Source organism: Lygodium microphyllum, chromosome 11 (genome assembly GCF_053477565.2).
Source record: "Lygodium microphyllum isolate KBCC chromosome 11, Lygodium_microphyllum_v1.1.10, whole genome shotgun sequence".
Taxonomy (NCBI): domain Eukaryota; kingdom Viridiplantae; phylum Streptophyta; class Polypodiopsida; order Schizaeales; family Lygodiaceae; genus Lygodium; species Lygodium microphyllum.
In genome coordinates this window covers 149317654-149345088 of record NC_141145.1, presented here as the reverse complement: position 1 = coordinate 149345088, position 27435 = coordinate 149317654, and the positions used below count along the sequence as shown (strand labels likewise).

The following is a 27435-nucleotide window of genomic DNA, read 5'->3' as shown; positions in this document are numbered from 1 at the left end:
TTCTTCTCTTTAACTAATCTTTTGTTGCATTCATCAATATAGTAACTTGGCTTCTTGCAATAATGACAATTCCTCTTCTTTTTAGACTTTTCTATGTCTTGGACAGCCTTATTTGATAGTTGTCCAACATCACCCTATGGCTGATTTTTTGCATTTTGCTTGACTTTTCGTTTGCCTTTGAACTAGGAAAGCATAGCCACATCTCTTAAACGCAATCCAACATTCTTCCAAGCTTGTTCCTCTTACAACAAGAGGCCTTCCAACTCTACAAATATAAGGGGCTGCTGCCCCCCCAAAGACAATGTCATGAGGACATGTATTTTTGAAACCTCACTTAACATATGGATTAATTTTAATCACATAATTAAGTAAATGTTGCACATGTGAGGTGCAACTAGGATTAAAGTAAATTTACGAGCCCGGGACCCAAAGAAATCACTAGATATCAAAGGCAAAAGTTACTATAAGTTATACCGCACAAATACTTGGTGGTATCTAATGTCAGCTGTTGGCCTAGGTCATCCATTTGGCTATAAGTGTCAGTTTGGTGACACTAGAGAAGTGGTGTTTAATGGTACCTAACACCAATCTGATGGTTAAAGATAGCGCAGAGACACCCAGGAAAGGAAGTTACCTAGCCAATTTCATTATTGGCCAGTCAAATTATTTTTCAGGGCACCGAAATAATTATTAAATTAATTTTCAGTATTTAAATTTCTCTACTGTAAACCCTAATATGCAGCAGAAATTAGGTTTTAGCAACACCCTCGAGAATCGCACCAAAAATTGGAAGCTCCAAGACTTGGATTGAACGGAGCTGAAGCCTGTTTTAGCCTATTCAAGTGGAGGAACCAGGAAATAATTGAATTTGGGACATTTTCCATTTCCCTCAAAGCGGGTGAAGACCAATTGATTGCTCGAATCAAGGGGCAAATCAAATTAAAGACTTGCTGGTGATTTTGAACAACAAGGGGAGTTGGAATACCGAAAGGGATTGGGAGAATCCCATTGTAAATCAACTTCTTTTTCAATAAAGCTAAAGAAATACCGAAAGAGGCGCCAATTTTGGGACCAATCAGGTGTGCATTGTCCAAGATTAGTAGGTAAATTTGTATTTTCAAATTTGCATTAACTGTTTGCTGCTGTGATTAAGTTGTAATCAAGGATTTACTACCCATCCACGGAAGGAAGGCTGGTTACAGACAACATCAAAGAGGTATGGAAACCAAGATACAAATCTAGAAGAGAGTTTAATGTGATGTTCACCCATTCAGCATCCTGAATGATTTCATCCACATTGAGCATCTGCTCACACAAATCCTATATGTGAGTAAGATGATTTGTCATGCTATCACCCTCATCCATGTTCACATTGGCCAACTCTCTATACAGAGATAAGATATTATAGCCTCATTACGTGCTGCAAACATATGCTCGAGTACATCCCATGCTGATTTTGAGGTCTTACAAGACCGGATGTGTGGAATGATTGATCTTTTCACTGACAAAGCAATCAAAGAAAGTGTTTGTGCATCTTTTGAGCCCCATCTCCTCTTATCCTCGATAGGATGGGGGAAAGGGACAACACCACCACTAGCTTGTCCTCTAGTGTTACGCTGAGGTATTTGAGGTGCAAGATCTCCTGGTCACTACAAATCACCTGTAACATAGTTCTACAAGTCCTTCACTACAAGAAGGTTGCAGACCATAAAACTTCACAACGGGTAGTTTGATCCATCAAGTTTTTCCTCCTAACTGAGGACACCAAGGATGTTGCTCTGATCATTAGTCCCCCAACCTGCCATGCTGTCAGTAATGGACAAAAATCTACAAGCAAATACTTCTCTACTGAAGTATAGATTGTACTCCTCAAAAGGAACAAAAATCCCCTCGGGATATCAAAGTGTATCCAATTGGATCCAAATCAGCACTCATCCAAGAAAAAACAGCAAAGCACTATTGTACCACACCTGCCTCGTAATGTGTGTCCTCAAAAGTACAAATTACAACAACTTAATGCCAATTCTTACCAAAATTTACTAAATTTTTCCAAAATTTTCTACTCAATCCGACTGTAGTAGCAATTAAATGCTGATGTACCACTTGTTTGCTGCCTGTGAATGCATGTCGGGCAAAAGCCCCAAATTTCTCCCAAAATTTCAAAGAAATACTTACAACTTGAATTTCTCCAGTAATGTCACCTCCCGGTGCATGCCAACAACGAACAGCAACTAGAATCTGCCTCAAGATAGGTGCTAGAGCCTCTAGGACAAAAATCTTGAATTTCTTGCATCAATGTCGATAAAATTGTGCAATGTTGGTGTTTCCAATGAAGATTTGCACATGGGAATACAAATCGGGCAAAAGCCCCAAAATTTTTGGCAAGATCCACCATCTATGCATCTAGGTTATTTTGGGGGTGGATCAGTGTTTCAAGCTATGGATGCCACTATACCCGCCAATGTTGACATGTAAAATGCAGCTGATTTTCAGCCACCTATGTTAGGTGCTCACGGGAACTATCATGGAGCAATGCAGCCCCGAATGCACACCGACATGTATGGCAACATTGGTATCCAGCCAGGTATACAAACTAGAATGTTTGGTCACTTGGGAGGCACTACTAGGCATATGTCAAATGCAAAACAATAATGGCATCACTAGGACTACCGTTTTTGCAGGCACCCATATATGATAACTTGAATCTTTTGGGTAAAGTTAAAGACTACAAAGAAGGTGGGACAGCAATCAAATTTGAAACCTTTAATGGTATGCACAATAGACTGAAGGCTATGACCTTCATTCAACAATTTGATGCAGCCTACTCTCGGGCAATTTTTTCGAGCCTTCAAAAGTGCGCAAGACAGGCACTTTTTTAAAAGGAAATGCACTTCACTAGTGGACTAACATTGGTATCCAGCCAGGTATGCAAACTAGAATGTTTGGTCACTTGGGAGGCACTACTAGGCATATGTCAAATGCAAAACAATAATGGCATCACCAAGACTACCGTTTTTGCAGGCACCCGTATATGATAACTTGACTCTTTTGGGTAAAGTTAAAGACTACAAAGAAGGTGGGACAGCAATCAAATTTGAAACCTTTAATGGTATGCACAATAGACTGAAGGCTTTGACCTTCATTCAACAATTTGATGCAGCCTACTCTCGGGCAATTTTTCCGAGCCTTCAAAAGTGTGCAAGGCAGCCACTTTTTTAAAAGGAAATGCACTTCACTAGTGGACAACCCTTTTGATGCAAGGCAAGGCACCAGCAACTTGGCTGCAATTCAAACAGGATTTCTCTTCTCAACAAGCCTTCAAACGTGTGCAAGGCAGCCACCTTTTTAAAAGGAAATGCACTTCACTGGTGGACAACCCTTTTGATGCAAGGCAAGGCACCAACAACTTGGATGCAATTCAAAAAGGTTTTTTCTTCTCAAAGGCTCACAAACACGTTTGAAGTGGATGTGACAACAGCTTGGCACAAATTGGATGCAATTCATTGTGCTGATTTGGAAGAGTACACAATCAAATTTTGGGCAACTTTGTTGTCAGCTAGCTCTTTTCATGAGGTCACGATGGCTGAGCAAATAGAGACCTACTGTTGTGGTCTACCCAAAGAAATCCGTGACTATCGCACCAAGACAAAAGTGACCAACATGGCATAATTGACTGAAAATGCAAATACAGCTTATGCATTGATGAAAGGACATGTCACAAGATTTAAGGGTAGCAAAGATGCTTCAAAGGACAATGCTGAAAACAAGGGCAGCAAGACTGAATTTTTGAACAACATCTTTAAATCCTCAAAAAAAGGGTCAACATGCTGAAAATCAATCAAAATTATTCTTTCAAAAAGGCAAACAAGGTGAAAAATCATTTGCTAGTGCTAAGAAAGCTGCTAAAAGAAAGGCATTGTATGATGCAAACAAATGCTATGTTGGTGAACAAGAGGGGCATATAGCACGTAAATGCTCAAAACGTAAGTCTAAAAACCATACAAATTACAATAAGGATCAAAAAGACAAGAAACATAAAACTTCTGTTGGATTGGTATCCGATCTTGTTGATGAGCAACCCAACACGGATGCTTCAAAGCTTTGTCGTGAATGGGGAAAAGTGACGAATTAGCATCCTTTAGTTTTTCTTTGATGCAAGAGCTCGTGCCAACTTCATTTTCCTAGATTTGGCAACCAAGTTGGGCATTAGAGATGATGAGATGGGTCCCATGGGTAACACTAGTTTGATTTGTCCTAGACATGCAAAGCCGGTCACCCTTATCATTGGAAAACTCCGAATTCATTTACAATCATGTAGATAGTGAGGATCTTCACACTATACCATTAGAGGGTTGTGATGTCTTATTAGGTATTTCATGGTGTTATAGAGTGTATGCAATGATTGATGTATATAATAGAAAATTCCCTCTCAATCATAAAGAAAGGCAACATGTTCTTGATGTAAAGTTTTAGAGTGAGTCCATTCCTCTTGTGTCTACTTCAGCAATTTCTTTAGTGATTGAAAATCATCTTTCCGTGTACTTGGTTTTTGCAAAAGATGTTAGTAAAGATGATGCTCAATCTAGTGTTTCAATACTGAATAATGAGTAGACAGATTTCTTAAAAGAAATCCAAGATTGTTTTTCCAACTTTCTACATAGAGAATTACCACCTGAAATGCCAAAGGATCATTCTATTGACCTTGTGCATGGTACTACACCTCCAAACAGGGCACTCTATAGAGTGAGTACTGCCCAACAATAGGAAATAATGAGTCAAGTTAATGAGCTCTAGGAAAAAGAATTGATTCAGCCCAATTCATCACCCTTTTGTTCACTTGTACTCCTTGTGCAGAAAAAGGATGGTTCATGGTGAATGTGTATTGATTACCGTACCTTGAACAAAAATGCCATTAAAAATAGATTCCCTATACCGAGGATTGATGATATCCTTGATTGGTTAGAGGAAAGTGCAATCTTTAGCAGAATAGACCTTAAAAGTGGGTATCATCATATATGTGTAAGGCCAGAAGATGTGCACAAGACGGCTTTTAGGACCACTTTTGAATTACACGAGTTCTTGGTCATGTCATTTGGGCTTACAAATGCACTTGCGACGTTTAATCACATGATGGATCAAATTTTTCGACCCTACAGATCCTTCATTTGCACATTCTTTGATGACATCATAGTCCTTTCAAAGATTGAGACAGAACATCAGATGCATATAACTATTTTGTTTAAGAAACTTAGAAAACACAAGCTACTTATTAATGCAAAAATGAGTGAATTCTTCATGTCAAAGATTCACTTCTTGGGGCATATTGTCTCAAAACATGGTGTTAGAATGGATCCTGCAAAAGTGAAAGCAATACATAGCTAGCCTCATTTAAGAATGTTGCATGATGTACGTAGCTCTTTGGGGTTGTGTTCGTACTATAGAAGGTTCATACGCCACTTTGCTAAAATTGCTTCACCCCTTTATGCATTGTAGAAGAAGGGAGTCCCATTTACATGGGCTGATAAGGAAATTGCAGAATTCAATAACCTGAAAGAAAAACTTACTTTAGATCCACTGTTGATCTTGCCAACTCTCCGAAAACCTTTCATTGTTTAGTGTGATGCATGTGGGAATAACATTAGTGCAGTTCTAATTCAAGAAGGCCACGCTGTGGCATATGAGAGTATAATTTTACAGGGTGCTGAGAAAAAATTGCAAGTTGATGAGAAAGAATTACTTGCTATAACTCATGCTCTTTCCACTTGGAAAAACTATCTGCTAGGGGCTAATTTTCTTATACAAACATATCATCAAAATTTGTGGCATTTTCTCACTTAGACTATAGTAGCTATCTAAAAAGCATATGTGATGGGCCAACTTTCTGTCTATGTTTCACTTTCAAATAGTGCATGTAGAGGGTAAAAGGAATGTTGTGGCCGATGCATTGTCTAGGAAACCAAAAGTTTCAACAGTGCCTGTAGCATATGATCTTGAGTTAGATGAGACGAAGACAGTATCCAAAGAATGAGGACTTGCTAGAGTCTATGATCTGTTATCAAATGGTTAAAACCATGAGCACTATACTCGTAGAGAGGGCTCTCTTATGATGCATGGTTGATTATATGTTACAAAGTAATTAAGGACCAAGGTTATGGTTGAAAGCTATGCACCTTCGTACATAGAAACAAAGAAATACATTTCTTTTAATTTGAAACTTACGAAACGTTTTTTAAAGAAAGAAACGTTTCTGAGAGTAAAATGTGTTTTTTTTTTAAATTTGGAACCCGAAAACATGGTTTTTTTTACAAAAATTGTTGGGCAATATTAAAATGATGATGATGATGAGTAATGACTCGTAAGGGCTCAAGATTTTGGATGAGAGACTGACTTTTTTGGAATTTTGTTTAGTTATTGAACTCTATCAATCTAGTATCTATTCTTGTCTTGAGAGTTGATTATTATATAACTTTAGTCTCATTTATGAGTTATTTATGACATATTATGACTCATTCTCGATTTTGACATTTTGTCAACTTGTTTTGAAATGAGAATCATAATGTTACAACTTGATTCAATCCTTATTATAGATAGGCTATTTGCATGTTTATTTCAGTTTTCTTTGTGTGATATACATGAATCATAATGTTTGAGTTCTAAATCATAGTATAGCTTGTCCAAAGACTAACTTTGATATAAGTGACAAGTCAATAATGGATCATGGATATGTAACCCATTATTCTCAATTGACTCTCATGTATTATCATTCAAGCTCAATTGGCCTTTCTTTATTTAAGAGAGAGTTCCAGAGAGGTTTAGAACCACTTTTCCTAGTCAAAACTATAAAAATCCCTATATAAAAAAACCCATGCTTCTTATTTTATGCCCTCTTGAAAGAAACTTACAAAACACGTTTCTAACATTTCTAGCTGCTATATCTCCATATGCAGGGAATTGTGGCATTGATGCTATAGCGAAAGCAGTTGAGACTTTCTTTTATTGGCCAACTCTAGGACGTGATGTGGATCACTTTGTGCACGCATGCATTGTATGTCAAAAAGTCAAATTTGGCCAACAGAAGGCACTGAGTTTGTTGCGACCCTTGCCTATTCCTAATAGACCGTGGGACAACATGGCCATGGATTTTATCTTTGATCTTCCCAGGACACCTATAGGGAATGATGACATATGGACCATTATCTGCAAGTTTAGCAAATATAATCACTTTATTCCAATGAGGAAAAATATAACTATGGATTACATTGTAAGATTATTCATTGTTCATGCAGAACATCTTTAAATATCATGGCATGCCACAATCTATTGTGAGTGATAGGGATCCTTGTATAACAAGTCTCTTTTGGAGAGGCATTTTTGAGAATATGGATAACACCCTAAAGTTCTCATCTTCTTTTCATCCATAGACAAATAGATAATCTAAAGAAGAAATGCTACTATTTTAGATCCTTTGAAATGTTGTCTAAGCATAGATATTAACACATAAGGAAAGGAAAGTCAAGGGTAAAGTCTCCAGTCGCTATTTGGTGAAGTTTCAGAACTATGCACCTCTTGATGCAAAATGGATGAAGGAGAACGATTTCATAGAATCACCTCATTTGGTACAACTTTACCTTGATGCTTTTCAATTGGAGCCGACTTCACTAGGCTCAGTCACGCTTAGAAGAGTGTAGATCTTGAGCATTGCATAATGCTAAAGAGGGGGGTGCTGCTTCTACTTCCTTAGTAGATATATGCTCACATATCTAGAGGCTGTTTGGAGATCTTTCAGATTCCATACAAATACTTTTATGATCAGCCTACTAGACACTTGTATTTCTACAATTATGTTTGGTTATTTACTAGTGAAATGAGTACCATTTTCATAGTTGTAAATTTGTATGGTTGTGATTGGTTGTATACTAGTTCAATAACTACAATCTTTTCAAAAAAAAAAAGTACATTGCCAATACATGGTGTAAGAGCAGCATGCTTGGTCACATGGATTCACAACAGTATGCTTGGTTGCTGAAAAACGTGTATTGGTCATTTAGTATGCCCTATTGGATCTTAACTGCATGCAATTGACAATCAAGGTTGCTTGTGATGTTTCAAGACAGAGATATGTCACCAAAATTGAAAATAAACTTCATGATTTAATTAAACTTAATGAAAATTTTTAATTAAAATGAACTTTAATTCTAATACCCCTAGCTCTTGGCATGGTGACAATTACACTTATAGTCAAGTATTTGACACTGAGGCATGCGGTGGACACGTGTGCAAGCCATGTGATACATGGCCAAGGTTAAAGAAACAAGAGGCAACCTGAAACTTTCATTAAATTGAATATTTGCACCTTAGAATTGAATTACATTGAAAGTTTCGCTTGGTAAGTAGCGTGCTTAGGGCACTTACTAAGCAAGCCCTGAGCTAAAGTTTCACCCAGTACACAACTCACTTATGATTAATGACTAAGTCATTAATTAACCCTTAATCAAAAACGTAATATGATTAAGGAGCAGCTGGTCACTCCTTTGAAAAGCTTATCTTGGCTATTTGGGGATTCTTCTCTCTCATTTGGAGGAACCCAAATTTAGAGAAAACCACTCTTCTCTTTCTTACTGCAGAAAATTACAGATTTCCGCCAAATGAAATGAGCTTACAGCATAGAGGGAGTAAAGACAACAGCCAATTTTTCCCCTTTGAAAATGGGGATTCCATTGGGCAGCCTCGTAACTTTGTATACAGCAAGATATGCTATTGTTTTTTAGCTAAATATCAAAAAAACAAGTTACAACAGCACTATGGGCTAAGATCCATTCTTCTTTTTCCATATCTCAAGCCTAGTGCACTTTCTAGGCAATTTTGTCGTGCAAAGCAAGCAACATTCTCATAGTTTCAAGGAAAGAAACCCCCCCCCCTCCCCCCGTTTGTGAGAGGAACGGTGTGGGACTGCATGGGGACTATGCAAAAGAGCTATCTCAACAAATGCTCTACAAAATTAGGTTTCAATGCTTGCTGTCATTTTTAAGATTTAGCAAGTTTAAGTGTTCATTCGTAATTTTGAACACTCTTACAATCAGTTGAAGACCAACAATGAAGCTATCAAGGCCATGGTGCACCCATGGATCAATTACATCGCAAGAAATCACCAAAATACAGCCATTTGTAACCAATTTTGAGCATATTTCAATAATCTAAAGAAATACTGAAAGGGGCATTAAGCTTTGGGTCCAACAAGTGTCAATGCGTGGTATAAGAGCACTCTAGCTCTAGTTGTGTGTGGAGTTTTCTTACTAAATTTATTGTTAACCTGAATTAAGTGTTTACTAAAATATGGTTGACTACCCTTCGAACTTCCAAAGGCTAATTTCAGCCGGTATATCCCAAGGTGTCCAAGCTTAGCATATCATGACACTCGTATAAAAAAATTTTACGGATATCCTAATCATTAGGCATACACACTTTGCCTTGTTTAAAAAGCAATCCCTTCGAGATGGAATATTTTTTCCATCATCTTTCTCTCAATAGCCAATCTTTAGGTGTTTGGATCACTTGAGCTTCCTAGGCTACCAAATCCCTCTTAAACTAGTTGTCAAATCTTACCAAAGCGAAGTTTAGTTGTGCCCTTCCTATAATGAATTTCAAAGTCAAACTCTTGCAAAAGCTCTGCCCATCTCGCCTTGCAACCACAAAAATCAGGCTGTGATCATATATGTGTTTCAATTAGTGGTGGTCCATCCAAATAATAAACCGAGAAACATACAAATATTTACACCACACTTTTAAGTGCATGGATGACCACCAACAATTCCTTTCCTTGGGTGGTATGACATATTTGGGCATCGACAAGCTTACGACTCTCAAATGCAAGAGCTTGACCATTCTAATAAAGCACAGCATCTAAAGCATAATCACTCGCATCCATATAAACCTCAAAAGCTTTATTCAAATCAATAATCTGCAGCATCAAAACATGTTAATTCAATGTTTGAAAACATTGATCAAGCTCACTAGTCCAAACAACCTGTGAACTAACATGTTTTTTCTTACTTCGATAACCCTCAAGCAAACGTATCAAAGGTTCAGCAATATGAGCATAGTCCTAAATAAATTTTCAAAAAAATTGAGTAAAATCTAAAAAACATTTTACTCACAGGAGGATAACAAGATTCACCATGTTATTAATGTCATCGCATGTATCACTTGTTAACAGATGACGCGGGGCGATGGTAGGAGTTTCCCCAATAACATTTGTGCCATTGCAAGTTCAAGTCTCACATAGGTGGAGGATCACATCGTATATCCAACTATGGTTACTAGGAGCCTTTCTAATATACATGTTTCCGGATGCAACACAGAGCGATAGCATGTATCCCCGAACTATTAGTGTCACAACATGCATAATCATTCAATTGAAGTGTAACAAATACAACTTAAAAGCACTGAGATTTCATTCAATGATACACATGTGTGTTTAATGCTAAGTGTAAACCATATATTGTGCATTATTCAATGAGATGCAGTATTCAACTGTACAATAGAGAATGTGCATTGCTTCAAAAAGCATTCTAAGTCATTGTAGGTTCCAGCAAGAAAGCTTCTTGGTAAAGTTGCAATAACTAAGGCGAATCTGTCAATTTAGCCTCTTCCATCTATTTGGCATCCATTGAAGAATAGTTCTTGAACTTCACTAAAAATCTTCATATAACTCTGCCTTTCACTTTCCTATCCTCATGTGCCATGATCTGCTCAGAAACTAGAATCTCATCTAGTTCCTCTACTTCACATTGTTCCTCTTAAGCCATATCTTCTGGCACTTCACCAATAAAAGGCCTCAATAGGCTCACATGGAATGCATTATGAATTTCCCAATTCTCTAGCAATTTCAGCCTATATACCACATCATTGATCTTCTCTAAGACTTGAAAAGGGCCATAGTAACGCACTCAGCTTTGGAAACAAACATTCCTTGCCCTTCTATTTTCTCAAACGTGCCTTTTCAAAACGCAATAAGACCCAATCATCCTTTTTGAACAAGAGTTCCCAACGATGACTCTCAGCAACTCTTTTCTATTTAGCTTGTGACTTTACTAAGGCATACTTCACCTTTTTATATGCTTCTTCCCAATCTTTTACATAACGATCTATTTAAAAAATGTTATCTTTTGTATGCAAAATGGGAGGCAGTTTCTTTCCACCTTCCACAATCTCAAAAGGTGCTTTTGCCAATAGATGATTGCATTATAATATTATATGCATGCTTAACCAATGGCAAGTAATGTTCCCAAGAAGTCTTATGGTCTGAAACATAACACTTCAATAGATCTAAAACAGTCGAATTTGCTTCTTTAGACTATCCATCAGTTTGTGGATGGAAAGAAAATGAAAATTTCAGCGTAGTGCCCACGTTTTCAAACAATGCTTTCCAAAACAAGCTATAGTCATTCTTGGGTCTCTATCACTAACAATTGACCATAGCATTCCATGGTACTTGAAGATTATGCGTGAATATCTTTACCATCTATTCTAACTTAACCTTTTTCCTTACAGGAATGAAATGTGCTTGTTTGTTGAATCTGCAAATGACAGTCCAGATTCCATTATTCCCTGAAGAAGTTCTTGGAAGATCAAAAATAAAATCCATGGCAATACTTTCCCATGGCCTTTCTAGAATAGGCAGTGGTTGCAATAACCTTGGTGCCTTCAGTCTATCAAATTTGACATTTTGGCATACAAGGCAAGATCTGACATATGCATCAACATTAGATCTCAAGGCTGGCCAATAGAAGAAAGTCTCTACCGCTTTGAGTATAGCATGTACACCACGATGTCCTGCATACGGTGGAGCATGACTTTCTAATAAAACTTTTGGCTTTAGCTGTTTTGTTTTGTAACACAGTCTTCCATGCATCATGATAAAGCCTTCTTTGAACACATAATGATCATGATGTTGGCCATTGATCAACTGTTCATAGATTTCAGAGAAATCTTTGTCATTAGCATACTGCTTTTTCATATCATCCAATTCATGGTGATAAGAAATTGAAACAGCTGACACATGTGGTTTGCGAGATAAAGCTTCTACAACTACATTTTTCTTGCCTTCTACATACACTATCTGAAAATGAAACATAGATAGGAAATTTGCCCAATGCATGTGTTTCTCTAACAATTCCGCAACAATACTTTTCAATTTGTTCTGAAAGGGACACTATCTTGTAAGAACTCACGGGCAAAAGTGCTTCCCAAAATTTCTTTTTGTACTCTTCTAAATGCGCATAATGTGCGGCGTCCAATTTATGCCATGCAGTCGTGACATCTACTTCAAACGTGTTAGTTAACCATGAAGCTGCAAACAACTGTTTAAAATGGACCCAAGTGGCACATGCATGTCCTTTCATCAACAATATGTTCCACCACAGCAAAGCATTACCTTTCAAAAAATTTGCAGTCTTCCACACCTTTGAAGTCCCAATAAAATTCCCTATAGGGTAAGCTGCATAAAACTGTTGTATAAATGTCAAAGCCTTCAGCTTATCTTGCATACCACTTAAGGTTTCAAACTTTAATGCCTGACCACCCTCTTTATAGTCTTTAGGCTTTGCACTTTTTGGCGTCAAGTTGTCATAGACAAGTGGGTGTAAAAAAAGGGAAGTTCCTTAGGCACATTATCAGCAATATTTTCACCTGTCTTAGCTGCCATATGCCCACTAGGCTGAGAAAAACCAGCCCCTGCATTTTGTACTCCAGGCATCAAATAAGGACTCTGCAAAGTCTGATAACCAGGCTGTAGACCAATATTAGTATAAAGTGGGTTCACTGCCTCAATAGGCATCATTCTTGGTGGCCCTCTGGGCAAGTATCCCTGATAACCAGTGGGTAATCCAGCCATTGCGTGAAAAACTGACCCACCACCAAAACTAGGATAAGTAGCAAACTGAGGAGAAATAGTCTCTTGTGCCACTTGTGCATAACTGCCTTGACCATTCACTCCCTCGTTCTATGCTTCTGCTTCTTGTTGCACTAGACCTGTCTCCATGTTTGGTGTCTTTTCCACATGCTCACGCACACTAGAGGTTTGCCTTTTTGAGCGCTCCATGGTATGATGTGATGACTCAGCCTGAGAATCCTCATTATGTGACTTCGAAAATTTTTGCATCCGATGATTCTTTACAGACTGTTCGAAAGAGCCAACCATACTAAGGAATTGTGCCATAAACAAGTCCTCCTACTCTTGCTCCTCATCATGTGGTTCAATGTCGGTTCTAGAAGGTGCTAACACCTGTGCACCAATACTTTCTCTTTGGTGTCTATGAGCAAAAGAAGAACTCTCTTCTTCATAAGGGAGTTTTCCTTTGCCTTTGTCCATGTCTGCCATCTCTCTAGTCCTGTATCCAGCAAATATTGTCTCCAAGAAAAAAATCTTGTAGTCTTTCTCACCTGTAAAACCTGTGTGTATGGCCTTTTCACCCAAAACTATCCGAGCTTAAATTCTTACAGAAAAGAATTCAAATCCCGGGGATGGAACCATGGAACCGGTCTATGACTCACATAAAGCAGTAGTCCCTTCAATTAATACTTGGACTTTTCACATACACACACAAACAAAGACCACACTCCCTCGCTTAACACCAGATTGTTGGTCCCGAAGACCGGAGCCCCTCTTGGTATTTCTTTATCAATTAAAAGATGGAAGGTTACAAAAAGAAAATGAAATGTTCTAAAGTACAAAACCTATGAACTGTTGGCTTTCATCTTTTCTGAGTAAATTTCAGCCACATAGGGACAGTACAGCATATCCAGAACAACATCCCTTTTTGTTTCTTAAGCTGTTCTCAGCCTTATTCCATTCCAAATCTGTTCCATACTAGTTGGACTACAAACCCTTTGACCCTAGCATCATTCCAGCAGTAAAACAGTCCCACAAATAGTACGAAATCAAAGCTGAAAACCCTGTTCCCGTGTGGCGTGGTCATCAATTTCTTTAGTTCCTGCATTGGAGAAGCAATCAGCTGCTCCTGAACCTGCATAGTGAGGCTCTTCCCTCAACAGAAGTGCAAAGAAAACACAGAATTGTACATTTGATGGACTCAGCCCATCATGCACAGCATTTCCTCTGAGAATAGAGAGAGAGTTGACCAGAGGAAGCAAGCTCTACCTCCGTACATGAGACAAAGATGAAGAAGTACTCTCCATAGCTGATGCACTTGCAGCAATCTGCCCACAACCCCTGGAAACTTCACGCTCAGATTTGCCCCTCCTGCCTATTACGTTTTTTTTTTAATGCTCTCTCTTTTGGGAATTTGTGCCTAAATTGTAACACATGGCATACACGTAACAATTTTCCCATTTAAACCTTCCGGTCTAAAATTCTCCGTGATCGGTGCAAAATTTGACCTCGACACAGACCAAAGAATTAATCCTCATGCAAAAACGAAGATAATGACACAAATAGATTCTAAGGTTCAAAAATAGTAACTCCCTAAATTTTAGGAATGCTGACCTCTACATTCCTCAAGTTCTTCTGAGAAACTTTTATCATTGCAACCACATCAAAAAGTGTAATGTGGCTCAATTACGATGACTTTTATTCTGTGTACATTCTCACATGTGCATCTTTTGTCTTGGCCAGGCTCATTGTCTTGCACCATCTCCAGTGACTAAGCACACAATCCCAAACCACTGGCATTCAATTCTTCAATGCCCATTCAATATGAAACCGGTCCCAAGGCTCAGACAAACCATTAGTCCCGTTCGTCCTAATCAGTGCCTCTTCTGGCCATACAAAGATCCCAGCTTAATCCAAGAGAGCTTTGGGGGTAAAAACCAACAGCAACTAAAGAAAAGAAAAATAAAATATTTATATAAGTAAATAAGAAAAGCAACCTCAAAAAGTATCACCACCTGGCGACACAACTTGTATGGGCTAAAGCAAGCACCACGGCAGTGGTACAAAAAGTCTGACACTTTTATACTCTCTCATGGGTTTATGCTCTCTCATGGGTTTACACGCAGCCATGCAAATCATTGTTTGTACATGAGAAAGGATACAGATGGCAACCCCATCATACTTGTTTTGTATGTGGATGATATGTTGCTAGCTAGGAAAAGAAAGACTAGCTTGGATGCTCTCAACGATCAACTGAAATTAGCTTTCTCCATGAAAGATTTGCGGAATGCAATGCATATATTGGGCATAAGGATTTGCAGGGATAGAACGCAGAAATTGTTGTTCTTATCTCAAGAGAAGTACATTGAAAAGGTACTGGACAGATTTAACATGGCTGAAGCTAAGCCTCTTGGGGTGCCCTTACCTCCATATCTTAAGTTTAGTAAAGCCAACAGCCCAAAAGATAACATGGAAGCCAATGCTATGAAGGGAGTCCATTATGCATCAGCTTGTGGCTCTCTTAGGTATGCCATGGTCGCTACTCGTCCAGACATAGCTCATGCAGTGGGAGTTGGCAGCAGATTTATATCAATTCTTGGCAAACCACATTGGAAGGCTATCAAGTGTATTCTTAAATATCCAAAGGGTACACAAAGAAAGTGTATTTGCTATGGGCAGGGTGCACTTAGTCTGTAGGGTTATTGTGATGCAGACATGGCAGGTGACTTGGACACTCATAGGTCCACTAGCAAGTATGTCTTTACAGTTGCTGGCGGGGCCATCTCTTGGTACTCCAGGTTGCAGAACATTGTAGCACTGAATACTACTAAAGCTGAATACATATCAGCTCTACTGAAGCTTCTAAGGAAGCTATATGGTTGAGCAAACTTGTAGAGGATCTCGGCATGTCTATGAGTACTCCAGTGTTGGGATGTGATAGCTAGAGTGCTGTGTATCTAGCTAAGGATGCCATGTATCATTCACGTACAAAGCATATAGATGTGCGATATCACTTTATCAGACACATTCTGGAAGATGGTCTAATCACATTAACCAAGATCAAAACACAGGACAACCTTGCAGATATTCTCACTAAAAGTCTAAGCAAGGCTCAGCATGAGCATTGCATACAACTAGTACGAGTTGATTAAAGGTTCACTTCAGACCTTTAAGTGGAAGATTGTTGGGATGTAAAGATCATTTATTCACCTTCGTGTATTGTACATATGTATTATTATGTTGTACATGTGAATGCACCCTTACGAACCCTAAGTATAAATACATTTTATTCTTTGTGTACCAACACATTGTGGATACACCCAAATAAGCTCGTACTCTCTCTGTCACTCTCACTCACTTGCACTATTCCCCTACTGCAAATCTTCACGCTTCCGCTAGCCGCACACTCAATATCACCATGCAACCTTTATTATTCTTTCTTTCTTTTTTTAAGAAATTTAATACGTGGTTAAATTTTTTAATGACCACATTTATCATTGAATTGACCTACCTCCCATGTAACTCCACTAGGAGGAAAATCAATTCCACCCAAGACATGTGTCAAAGGCCAACGCCCCGCTATCGATTCCCCTAGTGAGACAACATCCCTTCACAATGATGTCATGAGACAATGCCCCTTCACACCTGCACTCAGCACATCCCAGCAATCGTACTCTGTGAGTGACAATCTGCCCTTGCCCGGACTGAACATTTCAGCCCTGCCAACCTAAGTGCTATGTACCTCTCTCTCTTTTTCTCACTCCAACAGTCCATCAATTGAAGACAACTATCCATTCCCTCTCTAACAGCCAGCCACTTGAAGATGAGTGTTGTTTCTCTATCCATGACCCGATAGTCTCTACTTCTCTCCACGATTAACAAAAGAAAAAAAAATTGTTTAATCACAATCTCTCTCTCTACCTGATATCCACATTCACTGTAATACCAACGAAACATTTAATCGTAATGTTAATATTAAAAGCAATGCTAACATTAAATGTTAAATCAACTCTCATATTTAATGTTACATGGATATTAAAATTAATAATCCCATTAACATTAAATTCTAATTCATTAACATTAAATGTTAAATCAACAAAAATTACTATCAATTGAAACTCTCGTGCCTATCCAGGCTACAAGATTTTGGCCTTAGACGACGGTCTGCCATAGCCCTAGAGTGGCAACTCCTTGGACTCCAATCATCAAAACTGCCAAAAATTCTTATGCACAAGCATTGCCTCAACATAAAACCCAAGCACGGGTACAAAACAAAAAACATACGTTGCTCTCATACCCACCACCTGCAGCGCGTCCTCCCACCAGCAGTGTCACATACCACCCTTAACGAGATAAAGGCGTACCTATCGAGTGTGAACCATCATGGTTCCATGAGCAAAAGTGGTTTTGTGCACATCATCGGATCTTGCATCCAATTGCAAGTTGACGCTCCGATACCAATGAAACGTCCCCCTAGGATCCAACCTACAAAGCAGATACGACACAAGTAAAACTCAACACAAAAGCGACTAGACATCAGACTCACCTCCTAGCCATAGAGCCAATTGGGGAGCTTGGGAGCTAGCCACACTTTGGACCACAACCACATACCAAGGGTTGGCATCCCATAGCACCAACCCACACCATCCCAATGTACAAATGAGTCAGCCAACAAGCCAGGAGTGGTGATCACACAATGAATGTGCATAATAGGGCCTTGAGTCCTATTTATAGAACTCAACTATCCTAACCCTAAAGTGTCCTTAGTGCATTTGCACAAAGTCACCTCATAACCACCATGACCAATGCTACTAGCACCCATTCGGATGTCCAAATGTTTCCTATTTCAAGGTTTTTGGGTGTGATGCATATGTTTCCATCATAAAGAAGCAAAGGGATAAATTCAAGCCGACTTCCAAAAGACGTGTTCATTGGCTATAGCTCTTAGTCATAGGGATATAGGATTTATGATCCCATCTCACAGGATGTCTATACGAGCCGAGATGTGTGGTTCGATGAGCTACAAAGGGGGGTGAGAAGCACCCTATTCTTGGAGATCCACTTGATAGTTGGTTACTTGAGCCAGTACCAACCTTCTCCTCCTTGGGCTTGTCAGAAACTCCCTAATGTAAGGATTGAGGGGCTTTCCGAGGAGTGGCTGTCAGAGTGCAGCGGTGCGGAAGCGTAGGACTAAGAGAGAGAGAACGCAGAGAGAGAGAGGAGAGAGAAAGAGACAGTGGAAGATGAAGATCTGCTATATAAAGTGTGCTGTATACAAAGATATGCAGATATATACACGGGCGCAGTGCGCTGGACTGCGTGTCTCCACCTCGACGATGCAACCTGCTGTTCACCTCGAAGTTCGCTGCAGTCTGCACTTTCTCCTGTCTGAAATCTGCGAACAGAGACGGAATCTGCGCGTGCCACCAGTCTGTAATCTGCGAGCAGAAAAGTGTGTCCAGAAGACTGAAAAACTCGGCTATAAATAGCCAGAAAACAGGCGCCAGAAATAGCAGGTCTGCAGCTGACTGTACTGCAGTCAGTCGGACTGCCACGTGGCAGTCTGACAAGACTGTGCAGTCCGACCAGGGCGATTATGATCTCTAACACCCCCTCTCAGAGCTTGGGTGGGGCAGAAGCCTGAGGGATCTAGAATGTCTCCGAAGTAGAGCCTCGGGAAGTGCCTTCGTAAACAAATCTGCAAGATTGTCCTCCGTCTTGCAATACTCCACGGTGATGGTCTCATCCAGAAGCTTCTCTCTGATGAAGTGGTACTGGATCTCTATGTGCTTCGTCCGGGCATGAAAAACAGGATTCCGTGCCAAGGCAATGCAACTCTCTTTGTCGCATTGCAGCAAAGTAGGACGAGTCTAAGGGCAGCCAAGCTCCTCCAATAATCTCCGAAGCCACACAGCCTCACATGTGGTGGAAGACGCGGCCTGATACTCCGCCTCAGTATAGACGAAAGGGCTACCGTGGGCTGCTTCTTGCTACTCCATGAGATAACACCTACACCCAAGGTAAAACAGTAACCTGTAGTAGACCGCCTGTGGTCCACATCACCGGCACAATCCGAGTCGCTCCAACTTGCAAGAACAAGATTTGAACCACCTGTGCCTGTGGGATAATGAATCCCTAAATCAGACGTCCCCCTCAAATACCAAAGTATCCTCTGAGCAGCCTGCCAATGCACCGTCTGAGGTTCACTCATAAACCCTGCCAAGAGCCCAACAGCAAAACAAAGATCAACACGAGTGTTGAGGAGCCAAATCAATGATCCAATCAACTGACGATAGCGGGAAGCATCCGCCATGGGAGAAGCTGAATGGAAAGAGGCCTTCCAGTTCGGATCCATAGGAGTAGAAAGGGTCCAACAATCCTCCATCGCAAAAGAAACCAAGAGCTCCTGTACATATCGCTGCTGAGAGATGAAGATCCCCCTCTGAGACTGATAAATCTCATGGCACAAAAAGAAATGGAGAAGACCCAAGTCCGTCATCTCGAACGTCCGATGTAAAGCTGCCTTCGTCTCTTGGACCTTCTGTGCATGATCACCTCTGACAATCAAATAATCAACATACAACACAAAAAGCACACAACCATTCTCGGAAGTGTGTACATGAAGCTGCGGATCGGCCTTAGAACGCCGATATCCCAACTGTGACTGAAGGAACGAATCAATCTTCTCGTTCCATGTACGCGGAGCCTACTTGAGGCCATACAAGGCCTTCTTCAACCTGTAGACTTTCCCATCTGAAGATCCAAAGCCAGGAGGTTGCTCGACATAGATCTCCTCCTTCAAATCACCATTCAGGAAGGCCGACTTCACATCCAACTGGTAGACAGGCCATCTCCTATGGCCAGCCGAGGCAAGAACAGCTCCAATAGTCGCCATACGAGCAGTGGGGGCAAAAGTATCATGACAATCAATCCCTAGGCGCTGTGCAAAATCTTTAGCAACAAGCCAAGCCTTGTGCTTGTCCAAAGAACCATCGCTAAGGTACTTGGTCTTGAAGACCCATTTGACGCCAATTACCTTCTTATTCGGGGGGCGTGGCACGAGTGACCAAGTGCCATTCCTCTCAATAGCCTCCAACTCAGCTTCCATAGCTTTCTTCCATGGTGCGGACTGTAAAGCCTCCTTCACGGAGGTGGGCTCTCGATCCTGCATAACACAGGTCATCAAACAATAGTTAGAACAAACAAGCTCCGTAGAATGTGCCTGGTGCCTCCGTGACTGCCGCGGACCATCCTGCGGTCCCCACTCCTCAAGGACCCCCTCGATCCCTGAATCACGGAGTGTGTCACGGGCCCAACGAGGAGGCCGGACCTCTCCTCGTCTCTCTCCATCAACGGAAGACACTGGGATATCCACCGGTGGTAACTCCTTGGGAGTGACCGGTGGAACAGTAGACTCTTGTGTCAGAAACAGAATCAGAATCAAAAGGCACGGGCTCCAGAGGAACTATAGCAGGAGCCCAACTCTCCCCTGGATCTCCAAGAACGGGATGCTCCTCACCCGCTAATATGGCCGGAACCTCCACAAACCGCACATCTCGACTAGTGTACACATCCCGCTTTAATGGGATCATACAAACCCAAAGACCCTAAAATATCACGATGAGCCTTGGGAATGTGAACATAGGCATCACACCCAAAGACCCTAAAATAAGAAACATCGAGCTTAGTCCCAAAGTAAGCCTCAAAAGGTGTCATCCCATCAACGGCCGAAGTGGGGAATCGATTAAGGATGTGGACTGCAGTAGCCACAGCCTCGGTCCACAGAAACTGAGGTGTCTATTGGTGCTCCATCATGGTGCGCGCCATCTCAATCACACTGCGGTTTTTCCGTTCAAGAATGCAATTTTCTTGAGGAGTGTTGGTATTAGCAAACTCCTAGTGAATACCTTTATCTGCACAAAACCGAGCAAACTCATTAGAAACAAATTCACCACCCTTGTCGGATCGTAAGGTCTTCAATCCCAGCCTGATCGGTTCTCCTCAAAGAGAAGCCAATCCTTGAAGTGGGAGAAAGCTTCTGACTTCAATGCCAAAAAATAGGCCCATGTCATCCTGCTGTAGTCATCTACGATCAACATGAAGTACGAGCTCCCTCGCAAGGACTCGTTCCTCATAGGGCCACAAAGATCCGTAGATACAAGCTCCATCGGTAAAGTAGACCGCCACGAAGCTTTGTGGGGAATGGCATCCCTATGCTGCTTCCCACAAATGCAGGAGACACATGGCTGCTGGCTCACCACTATGTCCGGCAATCCTCGAACAAGCTGTCCACGTGATGCCCTCCGAAGATAATCATAGTTGAGGTGACCAAACCGATCATGCCATAACTCTGACTATGTCTGAGAGGTAAAAAGAAGAGTAGAGAGGGCGGTGGAAGACTTCAATTTATAGATGCCGTTCTCCTCATAGCCGGATGAGAGAACCTTCCTAGACCCACGATCAAGAACTCGCACTGAATCACTGTCAAACTCCACCAAAAGTCCAAGGGAGCAAATCTTATGAACTGACAGAAGATGATATCCTAAACCTGGTACATGCAAGACCTCTGAGGTATGGATACCGCCGCATCCATCTGGAATAAGCTGCATCTCACCCCATCCTGCAATAGACACGGAAGAGCTATCTCCAATGAGAATCTGCCCACGCAAGGGTCGCAACTGGGCAACACCATCTGCTGAAGGAGTCATGTGCCAAGAGGCACCACTGTCAACAATCCACTCTCGAGCCTGGGGAGCCATCATCGCAGCATCAGAAGCAATCAGTGTAGAGTCCTCAATGACAGCTAGATGAAGAAATGCAACTGATGAGAGTGCAGCCACCGCTCCAGAATCCTTCGTGTTCTTCTTGTTAGTGTCCTTCTTATCTTTGTCAGGGCAATCCTTCTTCCAATGGCCAGTCTTTCCACAAATATGGCATGTGGATTCTTTATCCTTGTCCTTCTTTGACTTGTTATCCCCCTTCTTCTTTTGGTCCTTCCCCTTCTTCTAAGAGGCTTGACCTGTCAGTGCCTCCAACTTGGAAGCATTCTGTTCCTTTAATTGTTCCTCTTGGTCCAAGACCATAAGAACCAACTCTTCCCACCGAAGAGTGGACTCCCGCCCTGAAGCAATAAGGGCGGAATAGAAAGCACCGAATCGTGGCGGCAACTGGGACAAGAGTGTGATCACCATGTCTTCGGAGGAAATCGACTTTTCCGCATTCTGAACCTGCATCTGAAGCTGTCTAAGCTTGTTGATGTACTCCCGCAACGAAAAAGACTTGTTCACGGACAAGGTCCGCATCTGTACCTCTAAAGAAACCCGCTTCATAAGGGTCATCCGGTTATACATCTGTTCAAGCTCCAGCCATATCTCCCGAGCCACCGTCAAGTGCTCAATGTGAGCTATCACGGTTGTAGTACAAGACAAAAAAAGAAAGGAACGAATCCTGGCATTCAGTTTGTCCCAGTGAGACTGAGCCTTGGCCAACTCCGCACAAGCATCGGAAGAGAGTTTGGACTCATCTCTCACCGAGGGCCAGTCGATCTCCTCCTATACAAGCTCCGCCAAATCATAGGACTCAAGGATGGCCAACATCATGACGTGCCAGATGCGGTAGTTGTCGCCATCGAGCTTCTGATCTGCGGGAAGAGCCGGTAAGACAGACACCTTCCGGTCCATAATCGTCTGGAACTCCAAGTCAATCTCGGTAGACATATTCACCTGTAATGCCTTCACAAATGCAAAAAGCAGCCCCCTCTGACTGTGATAACTCAGCCTGCTAGGGCTCTTCCACGTCCCAAAGCTTCTTCATCCGCCGGAGGCGATGAAAAAGCAAAACCTGCACTTGAAAGCTGAAAACTCTAACTTCCTCCTCGTCAAACAGCAGTAAACAGCAGCAAATCCACCACCTGGACTCCTTTCCTGCGCACCCACACTCGCTTCAACCTTGTTCCGAGGCGCAACCCTCCTGCCTGCCCTCAAACGCTGAAAACATAGCCTTGTGTCGCGATAGAAACTCCTCTCCAGGTTGCTTCTGCACTCAGTCAGCCCTCTAACACTGCTCTGATACCATGTCAAAGTGCAGCGGTGCGGAAGCGTAGGACTGAGAGAGAGAGAACGCAGAGAGAGAAGAGAGAGAAAGAGACAGTGGAAGATGAAGATCTGCTGTATAAAGTGTGCTATATACAAAGATATGCAGATATATACACGGGCGCAGTGCGCTAGACTGCGTGTCTCCACCTCGACGATGCAACCTGTTGTTCACCTCGAAGTTCGAGGCAATCTGCACTGTCTCCTGTCTGAAATCTGCGAACAGAGACGGAATCTGCACGTGCCATCAATTTGTAATCTGCGAGCAGAAAAGTGTGTCCAAAAGAATGAAAAACTCGGCTATAAATAGCCAGAAAACAGGCGCCAGAAATAGCAGGTCGGCTGCATTAAATGCAGCCGTAACTGCAATCAGTCGGACTGCCACGTGGCAGTCCGACTGTACATTCCGACTGGACTATGCAGTCCGACCAGGGCGATGATGATCTCTAACAGTAGCAACCTTAGAATGGCTTGCAGCAATCTCAGAGGAACCAAGCACACTCCATCGAGCTTGTTTGCACTAACTGTGGCCTAATAACCCATGCCATGCAAGATAGAGAGCCAACATCAATAAAGAAGGCACTACAACCTAATGATTAATCATTGGCAAAAGGCCATGGAGCAAAAGTGGAAGTCCATTGAGTAGAATCGCACTTGCTACCTTGTGCCTCAGCTTGCTCATCGAAAGGTGATTGGAGTCAAGAGGGTATTTAAAACCAAGTACCTTACTAAGGGCACACTCCACAAAGCATAAGGCACGATTGATTGCCAAAGGCTTTGCATCATAGCCATAAGTTGACTTCCATGATACCTTTGTCCCCACAACTCATATGGCCGCCATTTAGATAATACTTGCTCTTGCCATCCATAGGAGATGGCTAGTTTATTAGTTGGATGTCAAATCCACGTACTTGAACGGTGACTTAAAGGAGGAGATCTATATTGAGCAGCCTTCTCGCTTTTTTACCTTAGATGGTAAGGTCTATAGGTTCAAGAATGCCCTCTATGGCCTCAAATAGGCTCCCTATGCTTGAAATGAGAAGATAGACTCATTACTTCCAAACAGGTTTGGGTATCGAATATCCACATTTGATCCCAATTTATATGTCCACATATCAGCTAGACAATACACCATGTTTGCGCTTTTTGTGGACGATCTCGTCTTGATAGGTGACCATGTCCAAATGGTCAAGCAAACTAACGAAACACTCCATGAGAAGTTTGAGATGACAAGCATAGGGCTTCTTCTTTCTAGGTCATAAGATCTAACTAACTGAGAGGGGGATCTTTCTCTCCCAACAATGATATGTGCAAGATCTCTTCACCACCTTCAAGATGCAGAAGTGTTGAACCATTTCTACTCCCGTAGATCCGAATCGGAAGGCTACGGCTCATACAAATTCCACCATTGGAAAATGCCTTCTGCTATCAATAGTTGATTGGGTCATTGATTTGGCTTCTAAATACTCAGATCAATTTGTGCTTTGTAGTTGGTTTGCTTGCACGCTCTATAAGTGAAGCTAAGAAGGTTCATTGTGGTAAGCTGCCTTGCGGATATTGTGGCTTCTAAGGGAAACCCCTTACCTAGGCATGTTTTATTTAGCAAATACAAGTGATTCAACTGTGGTGTTACAAGGCTAAACAAATTCAAGCTAGGCTGCTAATGTCCATCACAAGCAATCAACAACAAGCCATTGCTTTCTTCTATGTATAGGTGCAATTTCTTAGGGTAGTAAAAAGCAGCTTACAATTACCCTTTCATCTACAAAGACTGAGTATCAAGCAGCTTGTTCTACCACTTGTGAGACAATTTGGCTTTGGAGTTTATTGGAGGAGCTTGGCTATTCATAGACAAGAGCTACTACACTTCAATGATGCAACAATGAGAGTTCGACAGTCTTGGCACGAAATCCCATATTCCATGCTTAGATGAAACACATAGAGATCCAGCATCACTACATTCGTGAGAAGATCTTGGTCAAGACTATTGATGTGGAGTATTGCAAGACAAAGGATAATGTGGCACATTCGTTTACCAAGGCACTTCCTCACGCCGGGATCCATCAAAGGGTGTTAGAGATTTAGTCGCCTCCAAGATGGGCACAATGATATATAAGAGCAGGTCGGATGGTGTTTCTATAGTCGCTAGCAATTTGGGCACATTTCCAATAGGCAAGTTGAGCAGTTTGGACTGGGCAGACAGTCTTGGCCACGTATAAGCAGTTTTTCACTACATTTATTTTAGCATTTACTTTGCAATCGGCCAGTTCAGCATCAGTCAGCCACTTTTTTTAATGGCCAACCTGAGCAGTTTGATGGATTTCTTGCTGCCTATTTATGGCAGGCCTGCTTGGGGTCACACACACTTCAGTTGCGTGCAAGTTGAGAGAGTTCTCCAGTTGATTATACTCACACAGCCCTTGTATATATCTGCCTTCTGTATTCAGCAATCATTCTCCCCAGATCTTCAGATTCTACTCTCTCTCTCTCTCTCTCTCTCTCTCTCTCTCTCTGTTCACGTCTTTCTTTCAGTCTGATCATATGTTTCCACATTACGATCTACATCCAACAAAAAACTTGGTCTCATATATTTTCATTGTGTGCTAGTAAGCCATATAAAAGATTTTTGGGATTTCGTTTTTGTAATGCAATTTTCAAAGTGAAGGTTCCATTCTATGCCCCATATGCTGACCATTACTGGAAATTGAATACTGCACCTATGGATGCAGATGCCAGGTTCTCAAATGTTTCTGGTTGACCTATTACCAAACCGTAGCCTTATGGTATTGAGTGTTATTTGGTTTGTTGCTGCAGTAGGCTTGGGTTGATATCCACTTCGTCAAAAATATATGATGGACGTTGTTTGGTTCTTACCTACCCTCGGAATCAAAAAATTGTTGTTTGGTGTCTACATATTCTAACGATGACTAATGCCATGGCTTACAAATTGAAATTAAAGAGTACTACGTTTGCATCTTAGGTAACAAGTTATGGTAATGTTTGAAATCAGCCGCGCTATTTTTGCACAGCATTACTAAAACTTAAACCGGGCAAGGAGTACATCACGGTGTTCAGGTCTGGGTAGTCCAACTCTGTCTGTTTCTAGCAAATAGTTATCATCCAGATGCCATTCAGCAGAATTCATCAAGTAAGGAGCATTAAACTCCTGTAATTTAGATAAAAGAGAAACCAGATTCAGTAGATGTTACTACCTGGCTTGAGGGGAACCCACTTATAGAGCAGAACCCTAGAGGCAGCAACAGGGGAGGGGTCGGAGCTGGAGATGGGCGCCCACGTCTTCTTCCACCTCCGCACGGGCCCACTGAAGACAGAGGCGGGCCCATGCCTGGTAGACGACCTGCTCCGTCGATCTAAGCCATCCATCCTTCGAAGTTGAAATGAAGAGAGCTTCCTAACGGAGTCAATTCACCTAACGAAATCAAATTATTGGAATTTTATCAAAACAACGTTGAATCCTTGACAAAGCTCTATAGAATACTCTAAAAACCTTACATGTGGTCCTACAACCTTTAAGCGCTATCAAACTTGGCTTAATTATAGGCTTTGTACATATCTATTTTTTCCATGTTGATAACTAGCATTTCGCGCGCACTTTGCATGCACAGAACGCTAGGCCACTACCTCGAAGTATCGCACGGCAACTTCACTCAACAATCCATTTCTCATCTTTCTCTCTCCTTTTTTTCTCTCTCTCTCTCTTCCAAATTCCCTATGTTTATTTTTTTTCATCTCTCTCTTTCTATTTCTTTATTTTCTATTTTAGTTTATTTTTTCTTCTCCTAGTTCTCTCTCTCTCTCTCTCTTTTTATTCTCTCCCCTCTCTCTTCTCTTTTCCTTCTCTCTTCCTCTCCTCTTTTTTCCTTTTTTTCTTCTTCTTCTCTCTCTCTCTTCATTCTCTTTTTAATTTTTTTCTTTTCTCTCTCTCTCTCTCCTTTTCTTCTCTTTGCGCTTTTCTTCTCTCTCTCTCTCTCTCTCTCTCTCTCTCTCTCTCTCCTATTTTTCCTTTTTTTCTTCTCCCTCTCTCCCTTTTAAATTTTATCTTTTTCTTCTCTCCTTCTCTCTCTTTTAAATTTATCTTCTCTCTCTCTCTCTTCCCCCCTCTCCCTTCCTCTCTTAAAAAATATAATTTTAAAAAGAATTTTCTCTTTTTTTCCATCTCTCTTCCTCTTTTCCTCTTTCTTCTTCTTATTCTTCTTCACTCTCTCTCTCCCCTCTCCTTTCCTTTCCTTCTCTCTCCTCTTTTTTCCTTTTTTTCTTCTCTTTAAATTTTTTTCTTTTCTCTTTCTTTTAAATTTTATCTTTCATTTTTCTATAATTCTCTCGATGTTCAAATTCTCTCTTTTCTTCTTCTTATTTTCTCTCTCTCATTTTCTTCTCTTTGTCGCTGTCCCCCCTCTCTTCTCTCTCTCTCTCTCTCTCTCTCTCTCTCTCTCT

At 41.2% G+C, this 27435-nt stretch overlaps 1 protein-coding gene across 1 annotated transcript in view; it reads right to left on the bottom strand.

The window, feature by feature from the left end:
• Nucleotides 1-26424, bottom strand: part of LOC148029515 (golgin family A protein) — a 67167-nt gene extending 40743 nt beyond the window's left edge. Inside the window, exon 1 of the mRNA XM_087688363.1 lies at nucleotides 26193-26424. Coding sequence (XP_087544489.1) covers nucleotides 26193-26364 — 172 coding nt within the window. The 5' untranslated portion in view covers nucleotides 26365-26424. The remainder of the gene's footprint in view (nucleotides 1-26192) is intronic.
• Nucleotides 26425-27435: the final 1011 nt, after the last annotated feature.